A 20,771-nucleotide genomic window follows, 5' to 3' on the forward strand; every position below is an offset into this window, starting at 1 on the left:
TATGTAGCGCCAGCCCCTTAATTGGGGGACTATTCTATACAGCTGACAAGCAGGGGGTTATAAAAAGAGGGTACTTTGATCAGTATGCAGGGACCTACTCTAAGTTGCGGACACAGTCGATATCTGTGGACTTTGTGTTGGGATTCCCTGCCACTGCAGGACCCATATCTGCACGGACTTACATGTACCTATATGGACTGAATTTTTCTGGACTACTAAATAGACCCATTGGTCGCTACTTGCAATTTATACAACTCCCCTGAAGATTCTCCCCCATCGGAGTTGAAACGCGTTGGGAGAAAAGAGACATTTTTTGTCATTTTTTGGTTGGTGGGTGTCCATAGCAGGACCTACTTGGGGCCTGTCCTTGTCAGGACAGGAGCTCTTTGGAGGGTTTACAGGGAAGACAGTGGTGCCATATTATTTCCCTACCCTTCGGCCCGAATACTATTTTTGGAACCACCTCCCTTACGGAATTTGATTGATATTAAGTGGGTTGCAGCTTTACCTGTTAAGCGGATGTCATATACATTTGTATTTCCACTGGTTTATGAGTCACATAATTCCCACCGCTGAATCAGTGACACATTTTTGCAACTTTGGCATGATGTGGAATAGTATTGCAAAAATCACTTTCCTATATCTGCATGTGGATCAAGACAGTGTTTTTGGAAGAAAGCCATCATGTTTTTATACCTGCAAAACCCCTTTAAGGATTTTTAGGGCGTAGTTATAGATTAGATTTTAACAGAGTCCGTCATTGGACGCCTCCCCCAGTTTGGTGCTGGCTCCGGCGATGAGCACGCACCTTTTTTGGCACATGACAGCTGATCTGATCAGCTGACATGTGCCCGGGACAGCCGCGGGTCGACTCAAGATCCACCAGTGGCTGTTAACATGTTTTAATGCTGCTGTCAAATGCTGACAGCGGCATTTAACATGCACGCGCAGAAAGCATGTCATTACCCTCTCCCATCGGCGGACGTGTCACATGACCGCGAGTCGCCGATGGGTTGGCATGACAACACGGGGTCAGTAGGAGACCCCTATGGTTGTCATAGCCGGATAGCTATGAGCGCCACCCTGTGGTCTAGCTCATAGCAAGAGAGGTATTCTGCTACATGCAGGCGATCTGATAATCGCCTGGATGTAGCAGAGGCGATCACATATTTGGCATCGCCGCATTCACAATCGCCCGATCTATCAATATATAAAAATAATTAATCAAATCGGTAAACAAGAAAAAAATCAAAATGCCAGAAAGACGCTACAGGTCTCGGAAAATGGAAACTTTTTTTTTTTTTTTACAAACTTGGAATTTTTTTTCACCACTTAAATAAAAAAGAACCTAGACATGTTTGGTATCTGTGAACTCGTAATAACCTGGAGAAACATAATATCAGGTCAGATTTAGCATTTAGTGAACCTAGCAAAAAAGCCAAACAAAAAACAAGTTTGGAATAGCACTTTTTTTGCAATGTCACCGCATTTGGATTTTTTTTCCTGTTTCACAGTACATGATATGGTAAAATCAATGGTGCTATTCAAAAGTACAACTCGTTCTACAAAAAACAAGCCGTCATATGGCCATATTGATGGAAAAATAAAAAAGTTATGGCTCTGGGAAGGAGGGGAGTAAAAAATGGAAACGGAAAAATGAAAATAATAATAATATCTTTATTTTTATATAGCGCTAACATATTCCGCAGCGCTTTACAGTTTGCACACATTATCATCGCTGTCCCCGATGGGGCTCACAATCTAGAATCCCTATCAGTATGTCTTTGGAGTGTGGGAGGAAACCGGAGTGCCCGGAGGAAACCCAGGCAAACATGGAGAGAACATACAAACTCTTTGCAGATGTTGTGCAAGGTGGGATTAGAACCCAGGACCCAGCGCTGCAAGGCTGCAGTGCTAACCACCGCGCCACTGGTCTATAAGGGGTTAAAAATGAAAAGTTTGAACAATTTTTCATTTTTAATTTTTTTTGTCAAATATCCAATATTTGCACAAATAATTGCAAACCATATTGAACATTATTTAGCACTAATATGAAGTACAATATGTCACGAGAAAACAATCTCAGAATCACCAGGATCCGTTGAAGCGTTCCAGAGTTATAACCTCATAAAGTGACAGTGGTCAGAATTGTAAAAATTAGCCCTGTCATTAAGGTGAAAACAGGTATGGGGATAAAGGGGTTAATGTAAGGGCAGACCAGTGGTATTGGTGACTTGAAGTAAATGTCTACATTTAGTGACTAGTGAAGCCAGAAACACACATTGCTGTAAAGCTAGTCTGCTTTACTATTTAATTAGATGAGTTCACAATCCAATAAAAAAGTCCTACAGAAATTCTTTAATGGGAATCTGTCATCTTGTGTCTGCCAGCTAGTCTGAAAGAAGCTTTATGTAGAGAAAGAGACACTGATTCCAGTGATCTGTCACTTACTGGGCTGCTTGCTATAATTTTGAAAAAATAAATCACTGTTTTATCAGTAGAAAATTATCACTAGAGGATTAGTAAACCTGCTGCCATAGGGGCAAGCACATTCATGAGCGCTGTATAACTCCGCCATTACAAATACTGATTGGCATTTTCTGCCTATACACAGTGTATACAGAAACCTGTCAGTGGTGTGGTTGGGGTTATACAGAGCTCAAAATTCAGCTAGATCAGTAGCAGATAAAACAGTGATTTTATCAAAACTTCAGCAACCAGCCCAATAAGTGATACATAACTGGAATCAGGGTCTCTGCCCCTACATCATGGGGTAGCAAAAATCTGGTAACAAATTACCCTACATACTCAGTGCTTGCCACCTACATAAACAGTACCAGCATACAGGTCCACAAACAATACAAATCTGCCATTGAAGTCAATGAGAGACGTGTAAACACAGATGCTGAAAGCTCTTCCTATTCAGACATATACTCTCTATGCAGAGAAAAACATATCTGTGCATTACATGGTCTGATAAATGGAGAGTAATGCAAGATGAATGTAGCATTCTACCTCTACTTCAGTAGAATTGCAGGTAAAGTGCCAGGTTAGAAGATAAAATACGCTACTTTAAGATCAATTTATCACTACCAGACAAGAGTGGGTTAAACACATTTACTGCTCATAGAAGCCAGACTTCTAACAAATGGCAAAATGTCATCCGAAGAGTTGGCAATTTAGCGAGGAATGATAATTGTGATGGAGCATAAGCTTTATAGATGGACTCGAATGTAGGCGTCTAAGACCTTACAGACAACGCCGGGATCTGACGCTTTCTGAGATATCGTTTTCTGAGCTGTATCTGAGCAGGCGGATGATTTTTATGAACTTTTTTTTCTAGGATACATAAGGTAACAGTGATAGAAATGTCTCTTGGACCATGTCAGGGGATTATTCTGTTTGGGATTATTAATTGTTTAGTAACCTAGAACCGTAGAATATGCATAAACATTATTTATATATATGTTGTAAGATGGCCGCCAGACCAGTCCTTGAGGGGAGATATGTGTCATTGCGGCTATTAGCTGCGGTGATGTGAGCTCGGAAGCATGTTCCCGCACATATAGTGCTGAGAGAGTTATTCAGGCCATTCCAGGGCCAAGTTATAAGAGATGGGTGGGAATATCCCAACCCCAGGGTCGTGGTTTGGCAGATAAAATGGAGGCAGCGTATCTGATTCAGTGTCTGGAGATGTGTGGATCTCCATTGTGTTGGTCCATGATAAGGCCTAAAGATCCGGACATTATCCTGAGCGGGCGGACCGCTGTGTGTGTTGTGTGGACTTTTACCTTCTGTTTTCACTTTGTGCTGGGCTGTGTTTTTTGTTTTGCCACCCGGAGCGCTTTATGAACTTTGAATAAACTTGCCTGGACGTTGCAGCAATGCCGCCTCCTGTGCCTGCCTCAACTGCAGCTGAGTACAAATATATAGAGAATAACAAGGAAGGATAGAAAAAAGAAAAGCAGTAACCCATCTAACCCCCAAAATCCTAAATAGTTCACTAACATGATAACTACCAGAGCTGGAACATAAATTGCTAACGGACTACCTTTAATGGAAGCTGTAGCATCATTGTGCCCTCATATGCTGCCGCCAATACTGTAACGGTCATGTATTGGTCATCCTTGACATTTGTCTATAGAGCTAGATGCCCCAGTAAATCCCTGGCTTGTAGTCTTGTGGTTGGTACTGGACGTTGGCTCAGTCACAATCCTCCAGACAATAGTCAGGCCTGCTGTAGCGTGAATGATGGACTGAACTGCTTTATTTCACCACCTTCTCCAAGGAAATGCCACACCTGCACACTGGCAGCCAACCTCCCAGGCAAAGCAGACGAGCTGAAAGCTGCTATCAAAGCAACCTGGGCTTCCATAACCCCTCAGCAGTGCCATATGCTGATCTCCTCCATGCCACGCCGCATTGATGCAGTAATTGATGCAAAAGGAGCCCTGACCAAGTATTGACTGCATTTACTGAACATACATTTCAGTAGGCCAACATTTCAGATTTTAAAATCATTTTTCAAGCTGGTGTTATAAAGTGTTCTAATTTACTGAGATAATGACTTTTGGGTTTTTATTGGCTGTAATTCATAATCAACATTAACAGAAATAAACACTTGAAACAGATCACTCTGTAATGACTATATAATATATGAGTTTCACTTTTTGTATTGAAGAACTGAAATAAATTAATTTTTTGATGATATTCTAATTTGTGAGATGCACCTGTATGTCCCAGGCTCAGTTTTGATATGCACATGCTGGAGAAGCTGCTGGTACGCTCTGCGGCTTCCTGCATGCTGTGAGTGAGCAAAGCTATATGAGTGGCGCTCGGTCATGGCATGTAGAAACAGCTAGATTTCCCGCCCTCCGCAGGTCCAGCAATGTCTCGCTACTTCACCTCCCATCTTTGTTGACAGCCAACTACTGGTGATTGGGTGAAGCAGTCATTAGTACTGTAGTCATAACGTCAGCAAAGGCCAGGGGCGGTGGTGGGGAGTCATCGTTGGACCTGCGGAAGGTCAGTCAACTTAGTCTTTACACTGGGGAAAAGTTGTAGTTGATAAAATGCATCCCAGAAAACCCCTTTAAGTGCCAGATAAGGGAAGGCATTAAAGGGAACCTGTCACCAGTTTTTAGTGTGTATTCTTTGCCGGCCTTACCATTCCAGTATGTTCCTGGGAGCATTTCTTCTTTCTCCCCTGATGGATTCACGCATTTTCCACTCTGTAATTGTAGCTTTGGTTTGCAGGTTGCACATTCATCATAGCCTGGTCCGGTACATGTCTCGCATGCTCTATAGCAGGCATCGCATTCTCTCTCCACATCATCAGAATAGAAGCCGAGACCACAGTCACTGACGCACGCCCCCTCTGAAAATGCAGAAGAAAGAAAACATGTAAACCATCTTCCCCATACAGGGTTATCTCATGGCTGCATTTACCCAATTCATCTTAATGATTTTAAGAGGGTGTAAGGTCAGCTCAGCACGGACCTAAGGGTATTGCTACTACGACCACTAAAACTAGAGAAACGGGTCCCCGAGTGTGGACAGCTGTTCTAGGCGCTTTTAGATTATCTCCATGGTGGCCACAAGTGGGTGGATGGTATGTGGTGACCTTGACAATATGCGATCAATCACGCAGACCAGAATCCAATGTAATTCCTTAATAAACTTATAGGAATTTATAGCAGCCACAATACTTTTCAAATATCTCTTCTGTATCATAAACAGACATTGCATCATTACGTGGGTTATGGAGTACTTTCCGAGCTAGCCTGCTCTGGCCTTCACTTCATTATCCACCGCTGTAGCCAGAGGCATATCTAGAGGGGACAGGTGACTCATCCTAATACGGCTCCCCCGGCCGCTGCATTTTACTGCCCCCTAGACTGAGCGTCGGACGTTCTCCGAGCCGGCAGCCAGCTCAGGGAAGGTGCAGCGCTCTGACCACCAGGTCAGTTCGACGTCAGCAATGTTATCAGGTCATGGGATAACGCTGCTTACTTCAGGGCCGGCTCCAGGTTTTAATGGGCCCTGGGCAAAGGAATCTCAGTGGGCCCCTTTTACATACCATAATTCATGATGCACAGATAAGAAATATAGGTATAGTACAATGCCAAAGATTTCATCTACCTCTTACATTACATGAGTGATATCTATTGTAAATTCTACAATAGCTCAGAAATCTGCGAATCCTAGCAGTGCACATTTTAGACCAGACAGTATAGTCCTCTATACACTATTATGGGCACCATATATTGCTCCATATACTATTATGGGCCTCATATATTGTTCCATACAGTATAGTATGTCCCATATATTGCTCTATATAGTATATAATTGCCCCATATAAAGCTCCATATAGTATATAATGGCCTCATTTATTGTTCCATACAGTATAATGGCCCCATATAATGCTCCATATAGTATAGAATGGCCCCATATATTGCTCCATGCAGTATAATGGCCCTATATGATGCTCTATACAGTATAATGGGCTCCATACATAAAAAAATCAAAAACACACTTCTTCTTGTACCCCACAGTCCAGGTCTCTTCAGTGTCTTCTGACTCTCTGCACTACTCAGCAGAGGGCACGCTGTAGTGACGTCATCATGCCCTCTGCCCTAAGACATCACAGAGAGTCAGATGACGCTGAAGATACCAGGGCTGCAAGGAACAAGGAGAGGTGAGTATTTGAGGAGGGCCAGTGCCAGAGCTAGCACCAGGCTCCCCCGATCCACGGGTCCCATAGCGTGTCAGTGTCCCTGATGGTAAGTGGATCCCCCATTCATCCAGGACCCCAGCACTTGCCCAGGGGCGCCGAGTGGTGACGCCAGCCCTGGCTGACATCACTCGCCGGCGCTGCAGAGGCATGAAGGACATTGGTGAAAAGTGCTCCAGTGGAGCTGAAGACACTGAAAGTTTAGTGTAACAGGGGGAGATGTAGTGTGGGGGGGAGAGAAAGGCCATGTGCACACGTTCAGTATTTTTCGCTTTTTTTCACGTTTTTTCGCTATAAAAACGTGATAAAAACGCGAAAAAAACGCTTACATATGCCTCCTATTATTTAAAGTGTATTCTGCATTTCTTGTGTAAATGTTGCTTTTTTTTCCGCGAAAAAATCGCATTGCGGAAAAAAAAGCAACATGTTCATTAAATTTGCGGAATTGCGGGGATTCCACACACCTAGGAATGCATTGATCTGCTTACTTTCCGCATGGGGCTGTGCACACCATGCGGGAAGTAAGCAGATTATGTGCGGTTGGTACCCAGGGTGGAAGAGAGGAGACTCTCCTACACGGACTGGGCACCATATAATTGGTAAAAAAAAAGAATTAAAATAAAAAATCATGATATGCTCACCTTCGATGGCCCCGGAGTCTTCCCGCCTCTCAGCGGTGCACGCTGCCGCTTCCGTTCCTATAGATGGTGTATGTGAAGGAAGGACCTGCGATGACGTTGCCATCTTGTGATTGGTCGCGTGACCGCTCGTGTGACCGCTCACATGACCGCGACGTCATCGAAGGTCCTGCACACACACATCATCTATAGGAACGGACGCCGCTGAGGAGATCGGCTGTTTGCAGGTGAGTATAACCATTTTTTTTTATTTTTTTTATTATTTTTAAACATTCTACCTTTTACTATTGATGCTGCATAGGCAGCATCTATAGTAATAAGTTGGTCACACTTGTCAAACACTATGTTTGACAAGTGTGACCAACCTGTCAGTTTTCCAAGCGATGCTACAGATCGCTTGGAAAACTTTAGCATTCTGCAAGCTAAGTTCACTTGAAAAATGCTAAAAAAAACGCGAAAAAACAGGAAAAAAACGCAAAAAAAAAAATGCGGATTTCTTGCCGAAAATTTCCGGTTTTCTTCAGGAAATTTCTGCAAGAAATCCTGATGTGTGCACATACCCTTAGTGTAATGGTGGGTGGGGATGGGGAAGATTTAATTTAAGGGGGATAATTAGTGTGGGGGTGGGGAAGATTATAGGACACAGTTTAGGAAGCAATGAAGGGAAAGGTATGGACACAATATGGGGAGCGGGATACATTTGAAGACAGTATGAGGAGCAAGGGTTGAGAAGGGGGCTCGTGTGAGGAAACAGCACAGGGGATGAGTGCAGACACAGCATGGTTGATGGGCGTGATGGATGTAGACACACTATAATGAGTGGGGGGATTGGTGATACACAGTATGAGGAGCGAGGGGGGAATGTATGAGGGGGATGGGTGCTGACACAGTATATGAGTGGGGAGATGGGTGCAGACACAGTATGGTGAGTGGGGAGATGGTGCAGACACAGTATGAGAAGCAAGGGTGGAATGTATGAGGAGAGGATGGGTACAGTATGAGGAGCGAGGGTGATGGGATGGGTGTGAACACAGTGTGGGGAGTCGGGAGATGTGTGAAGAGGCAGTATGGAGAACGAGAGGGTAAATATGTGAGGATGCAGTATGGTTTGTAGGGAGGATGTTAAAGGAAACAGTATGAGGAGGGAGGTGGAAATGTGTAAGGAGAATATTGAAGGGAATCATGTGAGTGGGCACAGAATAGAGACTGAATAGTGTGGGGGGTAGAATGGATGGATAGTGTAAGGGCACAGCCAGGAAGGTACAGTATGCCAAAGAGGGGAGTTTGTTGAGGGGGTACAGTATAGAGGCTGTGCTCTATAGGGGGGACACAAAGTGAGAGCACAGTGTGAAGAGTGGGTCCAATATGGAAAGGAGAGGGCAGTGTGGAGGGCATCTACCATAACAGAGACAGTGTATGTGTCATATTTTGTGCAGGGAATATAGTGTGGGGCTATTATTTATTCAGGGACTCAGCTTGGGCAGATACTTTTATTCAGGAGCATTATAATGACATTGCTATTTTTAAGGGTACCGTGTGAGGATGTGCTGCAGAAGACCTGTGGAGATGGGAGTTTGCAGAGGTAAGCTGTGGATGAGAAAAGTCATCATGGAGTCTGGACAAGATGAAAAGGAAAAGAAAGAGAACGACTCCAATCAGAGACAATGTCCTCTATCAGGTATCTGGATGTAAAAAAAAATTGTGACACTGACTATTTGTTATATTTTTATATATGTTAGGCTCATTAAAGGGGTTGTCCAAGTTTGTGATGAGTCTGCACACTGTCAGAATTCTTTGATGCTGCCGATTTGCATACTGCACATGCGGTCACGTACCACCTAGACATGCGTGGCCTCACTCAATGAAAATGAATTGAGCAAGACCGGACACATCTATTCGATATGTGGCCAGAAGTATAAAAATCGCATACTTGTGCTAACATTACCATCCACACTTGGCACCGGCAAGGGAGAATCCTAAGAGTATGCAGTGTATACGCTTTGAGAATTCAGAAGTCTGCAGTGACATAGAGTGACTGCAGACTTTCATCTCAAACCTTTAATTATAAAATGAAGCACTGTAGCAATCCAACAGCATGTAATGTACTCACTGTCAGGATTCCGCTCTGCTTGCAGGTTCCATCAGTCATCACATGGCCACTTCACTCATATGCAATTTTCATACTGACGGTCACGTGACAACTAGCTTTTCTTCCTGCTTCTCTCAGTTTTTCACTAAACATTCATAAAATTTCGGGAGTGCAGCTGGACAGCACGTGACTAAGTGTGCAAATTGCATATATACTTGAGGAGGGGGGCACCAAACTAAATTCTTGCCCCGGGTGTCAGAAAATCTAGATACACCTCTGGCTGTAGTGGTCCCTTGCATCCCCTCCTGGTCAGAATGGGATTAGTCCAATCTTCCAGGGCCAGCTAACACGGTGCCCTGTAGCCCTCTCCTTAGGCCGGGATCACACATGTGAGAAACACGTTCGTGTGTCGCATGTGAAATCCAAGCTCTGGCGCCGGCACTGTGGAGCGGAGCGTGCGGCTCCATGTGTTGCTATGCGGCCGCACGCTCCGCTCCACAGTGCCGGCGCCAGAGCTTGGATTTCACATGCGAGACACGGACGTGTTTCTCGCATGTGTGATCCCGGCCTTACTATCTGCCTTGGGTTCTCTCTTCCTACAGCTTTATTTGCTTCTGGCCGTACTCACTTCACCTGGCAGATTTCTTTTTAGTATTCATTTGATCTCTGTACTGCGGCCGTAAGAGAGACAGTTGCTGACAAATTACTTTGGTCTCGATCTTGCTGTCTTTAATTTCTCTGGAATAATCATACCCTCCATTTGTGGCCTTTTTCTCAAGAGCATTACCCCCCTAATCCTAGAATCTAAAATGTAGAAAAACAGGAACTGAATTCCTAACACCAATTTAACTCCTTCAACCGTGGTTTGGCCCAATAGTTAACACTGTCTGTCGGCTAACTAACTGCCGCAGGACCCAAAGTAGATCAAAGAATATAAAGTGGGGAAAATAATATTTGATACACTGCCGCTTTTGCACATGTTCAGACCTATGAGGGTACGTGCCCGCGATCAGGAAATAGCAGCGCTTTGGACGCAGCATATTTTCGCTTTATCCAAAACGCTATGTTCAGTCATGCAGTTAAATCCATATGTGTTCATTGAACAATGCAGATTTACCCCATTAAATACGTTCTATTGTGGAATTTTCTGTTGCGGAGACTAGTCTCCACAACAGAAATTGACATACTGCGGCTTGTAAACCCGCACCACTGGTGAGTTTGTGCAGCATCAAATAGAAGCACAGTGGGCATGAGATTTGTATAAATCCCATCCACCATATTTGTATTGTAGAACATAAGTGACGCAGGTGAACTCCGTCCAAAACGCTGCTATTCGGGATCATGGGCACATACCCTGAGAGGTCAGTAATTTTTATCATAGGTACACTTCCACTGTGATAGACAGAATCTAAAAATAAAAAAACAGAAAATCACACTGAATGATTTTTAAATAATTAAATTGCATTTTATTTCATGAAATAAGTATTTTATCACATACCAACCAGCAAGAATACTGGATCTCACAGACCTGTTTTTCTTTAAGAAGCCCTCCTACTCTGCACTCATTACCTATATTAATTGCATCTGTTTGAACTCATTACCTGTATAAAAGACGGCACGGTGGCGCAGTGGTTAGCACAGCAGCCTTGCAGCGCTGGAGTCCTGGGTTCTAATCCCACCAAGGACAACATCTGCAAAGAGTTTGTATGTTCTCTCCGTGTTTGCATGGGTTTCCTCCGGGCACTCCGGTTTCCTCCCACATTACAAAGACATACTGATAGGGAATTTAGATTGTGAGCCCCATCGGGGACAGTGATGATAATGTGTGCAAAATGTAAAGCGCTGCGGAATATGTTAGCGCTATATAAAAATAAAGATTATTATTATTATTATTATCAAAAGACACCTGTCCACACAATCAATCACACTCCAACCTCTACACCATGGCCAAGACCAAAGAGTAGTCTAAGAACACCAGGGACAACATTGTAGACCTGCACAAGGCTGGGATGGGCTACAGGACAATAGGCAAGCAGCTTGGTGAGAAGACAACAACTGTTGGAGCAATTATTAGAAAATGGATGAAACACAAGATGACTGTCAATCTTCCTCAGTCTTGGGCTCCGTGCAAAATCTCGACTTGTGGAGTAAGGATGATTCTGAGAAAGGACAAGAATCATACCAGAACTATATGGGAGGACCTGGTCAATGACCTAGTACACTATGCCGTCATGGACTAAAATGCTGCTGGGCGCGCAAGGCCCCCTGTTCATGCCAGCACAGGTCCAGGCCTGTTTGAAGTTCAATAGACCATGCTCCAAGCATAAACCGAACCAATGGAAAGATGACAAGGAATATTTAAAAATATATATGTTTTATTTAATAGCAATAGAGAAAACCATTAAAATATACAAAAATAAAATCATGTAAATATGTATATGTATATTCTACATGTGCACATATCAAGAGAAATATAATGTAATATCCAATTACATATTCCCCCTGATGAAGGAACTGTGATTCCAAAACGCGCGTCGGGGTGCACATTATCAAGCATTTGGCGTCCTGGAACATTCTCCGCTATTTTCATAATAAAGTGGCTTTTTGATAGCATCTGCATATAGCACTTTTTCCTATGCACAATATGCACAGTATGCATCCTTAGAAGCAAGTGGCCTTTGAGAATATTGCACTTAGCACTTTTTGCACTTTTTGCACGTTTCATTGTGTATTTTTGGTATGATATATGTAATTTATTTTATATTTTATACACATGCTTTTTATGGTTTCTTTAACTTCATCACTTTTTATAACATATGCAATACATGGTCCCCCTTCTTTTGATATTTGTTTTGCCTATTGGGGTATATAGTATATAACAGAAATTGACCTGCCTTATGTAATTAGATATTACATTATGAAAAAAACGAAAAGGACACCGCGCTAGCTAGATATGGTAGCAATCAATGGGGACATATAGTCAGAGAAGTGTCCAACGTAAAGAATGGCCGCAGCCATCAGCAGTAATGACAAATAGCACAATAAAGATATGTCAATGGACAAAAAGGTAAATGCTCATAGAGCCAGCAAAGAGTACCTCCTGTAGCCGAAATGAGAGAAATCTGACAAGGGAGATATAAGTGTGTGGCAGGGATAAAATAAAAATGAAATGACCGCACACTTACTAATATGAATGTACCTTCGGCGGAGGTGCTGGCGCTGTCCTGTGGTGAGTGGGAGCGGGATCACCAGTAGCCCGGGGATCCGGAAGTGTGGAGTCCAGGAGCCAAAACAGCGCGGGGCGGCAGAGACACCAGATGGTATAGGGAGCGTCCTCCCTAGTGGGTGCTCAGCCGCCGCGCGCCAGGAGCGCTGGTGACCGGCACACGTGGGCCGGAAGGAAGCCGCTGCAGAGAGCGGTGAAAAAAGGGGGCGTGGTCTGGGTGACGTCACCTAGAAGAGAGGGTAAGGAGCAAAGGACGGGTGCCGCACAGGACCAATTTGCCTACGCGTTTCGAAGGTCTCCGGACCTTCTTCGTCAGGGCTAAAGGTCCCGGCAGTCTCATGCTCCTTATATAGCTCCTGATGCCCCAAAAACCACACACAGGGACCGCGCCTCCATTTTGAGAACTGCGATACTAATGAAAGATGCATAAAGAAAGTGCTTGGGCGTACAAAGTAAAATAAAATAAAACATGCGGAATATGAGCAAAAAATGTGTAAAGGATGTGCCCCTAATTAAAAAACTTTATTGAAATATATTAAAATTATATATAACAACACATAAAAAACATGTAAGAACCGCCGTACATGTTGGGGAATAAAGGAAGGGGGGTGTAAACAAACAGTATAAAATATACAATAATATACACTAATATATAAAGAATGCGTCCCATGCGGACCTTTTTTTTAATTTTTTTTTTATTTTTATTTTTTAAAAGGGGCTAACTAAACAAGGGGTAGGGGCGGGGGAAGAAAAAAAGGGGGGAAGAGAGGGGGGGAAAGGGGGAGAGGAGAGGGGGGGAAGGGAAGAGAAGACAAAAGAGAAAAAAAAAAAAGAGGGAAAAAAGGAAAAAAAGGAAAAAAGGGGGATATAAAAATACTAAAATAAAGAGGGAGCTGTTAAAGGGCATGATCAGAAATTATAAGCCAAAATTTAACTAAAGGCATATAGCTCAACCTCGTGATTCAAGCCTCTAGGGGCTAAACTATCTAACATAAAAATCCACTTGGATTCAGTGCGTGACATTAGTTTGATATAATTGCCTCCCCTCCAGTTACTCTGCACCCCCTGAATACCACAAAAGGTCAATCCTCTCGTTGACCTCCCATGGTGTTCTTTAAAATGTCTTGACAGAGGATGGCCTACGAAGCCTTTTTCTATGTTGTTAAAATGTTCCTTAAGTCGGTCCATGAGTCTACGTTTAGTCCGGCCTACGTAGATTTTATCACAGGGACATTTAATTAAGTAGATAACTCCCGATGACCAGCCCGCGCTGTTTTGACTCCTTGACTCCACACTTCCGGATCCCCGGGCTACTGGTGATCCCGCTCCCACTCACCACAGGACAGCGCCAGCACCTCCGCCGAAGGTACATTCATATTAGTAAGTGTGCGGTCATTTCATTTTTATTTTATCCCTGCCACACACTTATATCTCCCTTGTCAGATTTCTCTCATTTCGGCTACAGGAGGTACTCTTTGCTGGCTCTATGAGCATTTACCTTTTTGTCCATTGACATATCTTTATTGTGCTATTTGTCATTACTGCTGATGGCTGCGGCCATTCTTTACGTTGGACACTCCTCTGACTATATGTCCCCATTGATTGCTACCATATCTAGCTAGCGCGGTGTCCTTTACGTTTTTTTCATTTTTCCTGCTACCACTTGACAGTCTTAGCACAGTAGCTGTCTAGGCACCTGCAGCTTTCTAGTATACCTCCCCCCCCCCCCCCCCCCGGGAGCGCCGGTGTGTTTCTATCTTTTTGTGCTTTCCTGTCTTTTCTGTGCATATACACCTGGGCAGCCCCGATGGCCATTAGGGCACTTAGACACGATAGGGACCATCGTTTGACCTTGATCACTGAGCTGCTGACCTTTAACATCCCTTCTCCCCCTGTGGATGAACAGGTTAGACACTTACTAAGAACACTAGAGAAATTTCTAATCGCTGAGATTAGAGATGTGTGGGAGGTGACCTCACTGGAGAAATATGTACAGGCTAACATCATACCAAAAGGGCTAGTTATCTATAAAACCCTTGCTTGTGACTTTGGGGACCCCCAGGTCCAACAAGAATGGGATGATATGTTCAACAGTTTTTCTAAGAAAACCCTCCAATTCATCATAGATAAACGTAGGGCCAAACTCCCCTGGGAGCGCCGGTGTGTTTCTATCTTTTTGAGATATTACATTATATTTCTCTTGATATGTGCACATGTAGAATATACATATACATATTTACATGATTTTATTTTTGTATATTTTAATGGTTTTCTCTATTGCTATTAAATAAAACATATATATTTTAAAATATTCCTTGTCATCTTTCCATTGGTCCGGTTTATGCTTGGAGCATGGTCTCTTGTTCTCTTTAGTGGTCTCACTATACCTCTGACACATGTGGTGACTCTGGGATTATTAATGGGATTGAATTATAATAACGTTTGGAATAAGTATTGAAGATTCTGTATATATAGTGTCCGGGTGTCATTACTGTGTTCATTTGATTAACATAAATACCGTTTGAAGTTCGCCAATGACATCTGGATGATCCAGAGGAGGCATTTGAGAAGTTCCTGTGGTCAGATGAGACCAAAATAGAACTTTTCGGTGTCAACTCCACTTGCTGTGTTTGGAGGAAGAAGGATGAATACAACCCCAAGAACACCGTCCCAATCATGTGGGACACATCACACTTTGGGGGTGCTTTTCTGCAAAAGGGACAAGACAACTGCACCGTATTGAAGGGGGGGGATTGATGGGGTCATGTATCACAAGATAGATTATTGAAGATGGGTCATGGCTGGGTTTTCCAGCATGACAATGATTCAAAACACACAGCCAAGTCAACTAAGGAGTTGTCTTTGTAAGAGTGGCTTTGTAAGAAGCATTTCAAGGTACTGGAGTGGCCTAGACAGTCCCCAGACCTGAATCCAATAGAAAATCTTTGGAGGGAGCTGAAATTCAATGTTGCCCAATGACAGTCCCGAAACCTGAAAGATCTGGAGGAGATCTGTATGAAGGAGTGGGACAAAATCCGTGCTGCAGTATGTGCAAAGTTGGTGAAGAACTTAAGGAAATGTCTGACCTCTGAAACTGCAAACAAAGGTTTCTGTACCAAATATTAAATTCTGTTTTTCTATTGTATAAAATACTTATTTCATGCGATAAAATGCAAAATAATTATGTAAAAATCGTACAATGTGATTTTCTGAATTTCTTTTACATTCTGTCTTCAACGGTTGAAATGTACCTACGATAAAAATTACAGACCTCTCCGTTCTTTGTAGGTGGGAAAACTTGCAAAATTAGCAGTTTAACAAATACTTTTTTTTCACACTGTGTATAACCAGGTCAATGCATCACATCAATACAAAGGTTTTCAGAAGGGATGCCAACAGCTCTTCCACTCCTTCACAAGGGTTTCATGGTAATTTTATATTGTCTCAAAACTGAGAATCAGGAATTGATTTGCTTGGTGGCTAAAGTTAATACTTTTGCCTTGCAGTCCAGCCTAGGGGAGCTTCTGCATGGAGTTTGTGTGTTGTCCATGTGTTTGTGTGGGCCTCCCTGACATAACTTCCCTATCGGGGACTAGTGACAATCTCTGTACAGAACTGAATATGTAGGTTGTGGTAATTGGTTACCTGTCAGATAGAAACCTTCCTCACAATATATGCACTCATTTTCAGTACAACTGAAGCATGACGGATCACATGGGAAGCATCTCATTATTGAGTCGTTGCTGTATGTGTTATCTGGACAGTTCGAATAACAGAAATTCTGAAACCTGCGAAGAAACATAATGTGGTTATCCATAAAAGAGGTGTACAACAATATTACTCAAGTTCCGTTAAAAAGATTAAATATCTGACAATTTTGTCTGGAAATGTGCTGATAATACCAAGTGCAAAAATGGGAGTTGTTAGCACAAAAAGACTAATGCTGGGCATTGCTGAGCAGTTCAGTACACCTTTCCACCATCTCATTCTTCATCCACTTCTACTCTTCCTTGGCCCCTATAAGGCCTGAGCTGTCAATCAAGGAAGATAGGGGCAAAGATAGATACAAAACAAGTAGATGGGGAGGTGACTGCATGGTTTGGTAACTTAGTGTGCCCCGAGCGCCTGTGCTTGGTTTGAACTGCCATTTTGTGCTGATAGAGTACCTATATAAATGAAAATAAATGTGTCGGCTCATTCACAGATTAGAAAAGTTCTATAATTGGTAATATATTAAAATATGGTAGGGGAAAATTATCGTAACTGAAAACAAAAAGTAGAGCAGTTGTCCTAAGTGACCAATCAGGATCAAGCTTACATTTTTAAAACAGCTGGTGAATAGTGAAAACTTTAAGCCGATTGGTTGTTAAGGACAGCTCCTTCAATTGTTTTCTGCATAAGTCCTGATGAAAGTAGACAGATCTCTTATGAAGTGATTAGCACTAGGGAATCTAACCCAAATTCCACAAGTACGTATGGAGTTAAAGGAGTTGTTCAGGTTTCGAAAAACATGGCTGCCTGCTTGTAAAACTATTAGGCTGGAGTCACACTAAATGTATGAAAAATCAGTCCAAGTCTCCCTACCGAGAGTCACACGAGTGTAATGCGATTACAATCTGATTTTTCACACCTAGCAGCCGATTTACATCCAAATGAAGAGTAATTTTCTAAGTCATTTACACATAGATCTCAAAGGAAAAATTCTTCAAAACACACACACACACACACATATATATATACATATATATATATATATATATATATACCCGTATATACTCGAGTATAAGCTGACCCGAGTATAGGCCGAGACCCCTAATTTTGACACAAAAAAACTGGGAAAACTTAATGACTCGAGTATAAGCCTGGGTAGGAAATGCAGCAGCTACCGGTAAATTTCAAAAATAAAAATAGATACCAATAAAAGTAAAATTCATTGAGACATCAGTTGAATAAATGTTTTTGAATATCCATATTGAATCAGGAGCCCCATATAATACTCCATACAGTATATGATGGGCCCCATAATATGCTCCATACAAAATACGCCCCATATAATTCTCCATAAAGTTTATGATGGGCCCCATAAGATGCTCCATACAAAATATGCCCCATATAATGCTTCATACAGTTTATAATGGGCCCCATAAGATGCTCTATAATAAAATATGCCCCATATAATGCTGCACAAAGGTTAATAATGGCCCCATAAGATGCTCCATAGAAACATTTGCCCCATACAATGCTGCATAAAGGTTAATAATGGCCCATAAGATGCTCCATAGAAACATTTGTCCCATACAATGCTGCATAAAGGCTGATTATGGCCCCATAAGATGCTCCATAGAAACATTTGCCCCATATAATGCTGCATAAAGGTTAATAATGGAACCATAAGATGCTCCATAGAAACATTTGCCCCATATAATGCTGCATAAAGGTTAATAATGGCCCAATAAGATGCTCCATAGAAACATTTGTCCCATACAATGCTGCATAAAGGCTGATTATGGCCCCATAAGATGCTCCATAGAAACATTTGCCCCATATAATGCTGCATAAAGGTTAATAATGGCCCCATAAGATGCTCCATAGAAACATTTGCCCCATATAATGCTGCATAAAGGCTGATTATGGCCCCATAAGATGCTCCACAGAAACATTTGCCCCATACAATGCTGCATAAAGGCTGATTATGGCCCCATAATATGCTCCATAGAAACATTTGCCCCATACAATGCTGCATAAAGGTTAATAATGGCCCTATAAGATGCTCTATAGAAAAATGTGCCCCATACAATGCTGCATAAAGGTTGATTATGGCCCCATAACATGCTCCATGGAAACATTTGCCCCATATAATGCTGCATTAAGGTTGATTATGGCCCCATAAGATGCTCCATAGAAACATTTGCCCCATATAATGCTGCATAAAGGTTTATTATGACCCAATAAGATGCTCCATAGAAACATGTGCCCCATATAATGCGGCATAAATGTTGATTATGGCCCCATAAGATGCTCCATAGAAACATGTGCCCCATATAATGCTGCATAAAGGATGATTATGGCCCCATAAGATGCTCCATAGAAACATGTGCCCCATATAATGCTGCATAAAGGTTGATTAAAAAAAATGGCATACTTACCTCTCGATGCTCAGGCCCCCGACACTTGCGATATTCACCTGTCCCCGTTCCACCGCCGGGCGCCGCTCCGTCTTCTGGGTCTCTCTGCTGTGACTGTTCAGGCAGAGGCCGCCCACTAATCATTTCATCGCGCCCTCTGACCTGAACGTCACGGCCAGAGGACGCAGAAGATGGAGCGGCATCCGGCGGTGCAACAGGGACAGGTGAATATCGCACAATGCTCACCCTCCCCATTATACTCACCTGCTCCCGGCGTGGTCCCTGCTTCTCACTGACAGATGGTCTCGGCGCCGGCAGCTTGTTCCGGTGTTCAGAGTACTGGTACCGCTCATTAAAGTAATGAATATGCGTCCATCACATGACCGCTGAACACAGGTAGAGATGCCGGCACCCGGAGACCATCGGAGATACAGGGAACGCGCCAGGAGCAGGTGAGTATGTGACAGCTGCCGCTCCCCCACGACCCCCTGGGACAATGACTCGAGTATAAGCCAAGAGGTGCACTTTCAGCCTAAAAAAATGTGCTGAAATTCTCGGCTTATACTCGAGTATATACGGTAGATAGAATAAAAGCCGGCAATTCATGTAAAATCACAGTGACAGGTTAGAATAGAATAGATATACCGTATACACATAGAAAACATAGATATATAGATGTCAGTGACACATATATATATACAGCTCTGGCAAAAATTAAGAGACCACTGCAAAATGTTCAGTTTGTCTGATTTTTCTCTTTATAGGTATATTTTTGAGTAAAATGTAAATTGTTCTTTTAGTCTATAAACTTCTGACAACATGTCTCCGAAGTTCCAAGCAGTAAATTTTGTATTTTTTTTTCTGAAACGGAGAAATTTTCAAAAAAACAAACAAACAGTGCTTTCAGACTTCAAATAATGCAAAGAAAACAAGTTCATAATCATTTAGAAACAACAATACTAATGTTTTATCTCAGGAAGAGTTCACAAATCAATATTTTGTGGAATAACCATGATTTTTAATCACAGCTTTTATGCGTCTTGGCATGTTTTCCACCAGACTTTCACACGGCTTCTGGTGCAAACATTTAAGCAGTTCGTCTTTGTTTGATGGCTTGTATCCATCTTCCTCTTGATTACATTCCAGAGGTTTTCAATGGGGTTCAGGTCTGGAGATTGGGCTGCCCATGACAGGGTTTTGATGTGGTGGGCTCTTAATTTTTGCCAGAGCTGTATATACTGTATATATATATATATAAACATTACCGTTCAAAAGTTTAGGGTCACCCAGACAATTTAGTGTTTTCCATGAAACCTCATACTTTTATTAATAAAATGAGTTGCCAAATGAATTGAAGATCTAGTCCAGACATTGACAAGGTTCGAAAAAAAGATTTTTATTTGAAATAATAATTTTCTCCTTCAAACTTTGCTTTCATCAAAAAAGAATGCTCCCATTGCAGCAATTGCAGCATTGCAGACCTTTGGCATTCTAGCAGTTAATTTGCTGAGGTAATCTGGAGAAATGTCACCCAATGATTCCATAAGCCCCTCCCACAAGTTGGTTTGGCTTGATGGGCATTTTTTGCGTACCATACGGTCAAGCTGCTCCCACAACAGGTCAATGGGGTTGAGATCTGGTGACTGCGCTGGGTTATCTATTACAGATAGAATACCAGCTGCCTGCTTCTTCCTAAATAGTCAGTGCATAATTTAGAGGTGTGCTTTGGGTCATTGTCCTGTTGTAGGATGAAATTGTCTCCAATCAAGCTCTGTCCACAGGGTATGGCATGGCGTTGCAAAATGGAGTGATAGACTTCCTTATTCAAAATCCCTTTCACCTTGTACAAATCTCCTACTTTACCAGCACCAAAGAAACCCCAGACCATCACATTACCTCCTCCATGCTTGACAGATGGCGTCAGGCACTCTTCCAGAATCTTTTCAGTTGTTCTGCGTTT

At 42.5% G+C, this 20,771-nt stretch overlaps 1 protein-coding gene across 1 annotated transcript in view; it reads right to left on the minus strand.

Annotated features, from left to right (window-relative positions):
- PCSK5 (proprotein convertase subtilisin/kexin type 5) overlaps positions 1 to 20,771 on the minus strand; it is a 748,165-nt gene that overhangs the window by 78,427 nt on the left and 648,967 nt on the right. The window contains exons 26-27 of the mRNA XM_069763164.1: positions 16,332 to 16,474; positions 5,168 to 5,377 (exon numbers count right to left, since the gene is read on the minus strand). Coding sequence (XP_069619265.1) covers positions 5,168 to 5,377; positions 16,332 to 16,474 — 353 coding nt within the window. The remainder of the gene's footprint in view (positions 1 to 5,167; positions 5,378 to 16,331; positions 16,475 to 20,771) is intronic.

The sequence above is a fragment of the Ranitomeya imitator genome, chromosome 1 (assembly GCF_032444005.1).
Source record: "Ranitomeya imitator isolate aRanImi1 chromosome 1, aRanImi1.pri, whole genome shotgun sequence".
In the NCBI taxonomy this organism is placed as follows: Eukaryota; Metazoa; Chordata; class Amphibia; order Anura; family Dendrobatidae; genus Ranitomeya; species Ranitomeya imitator.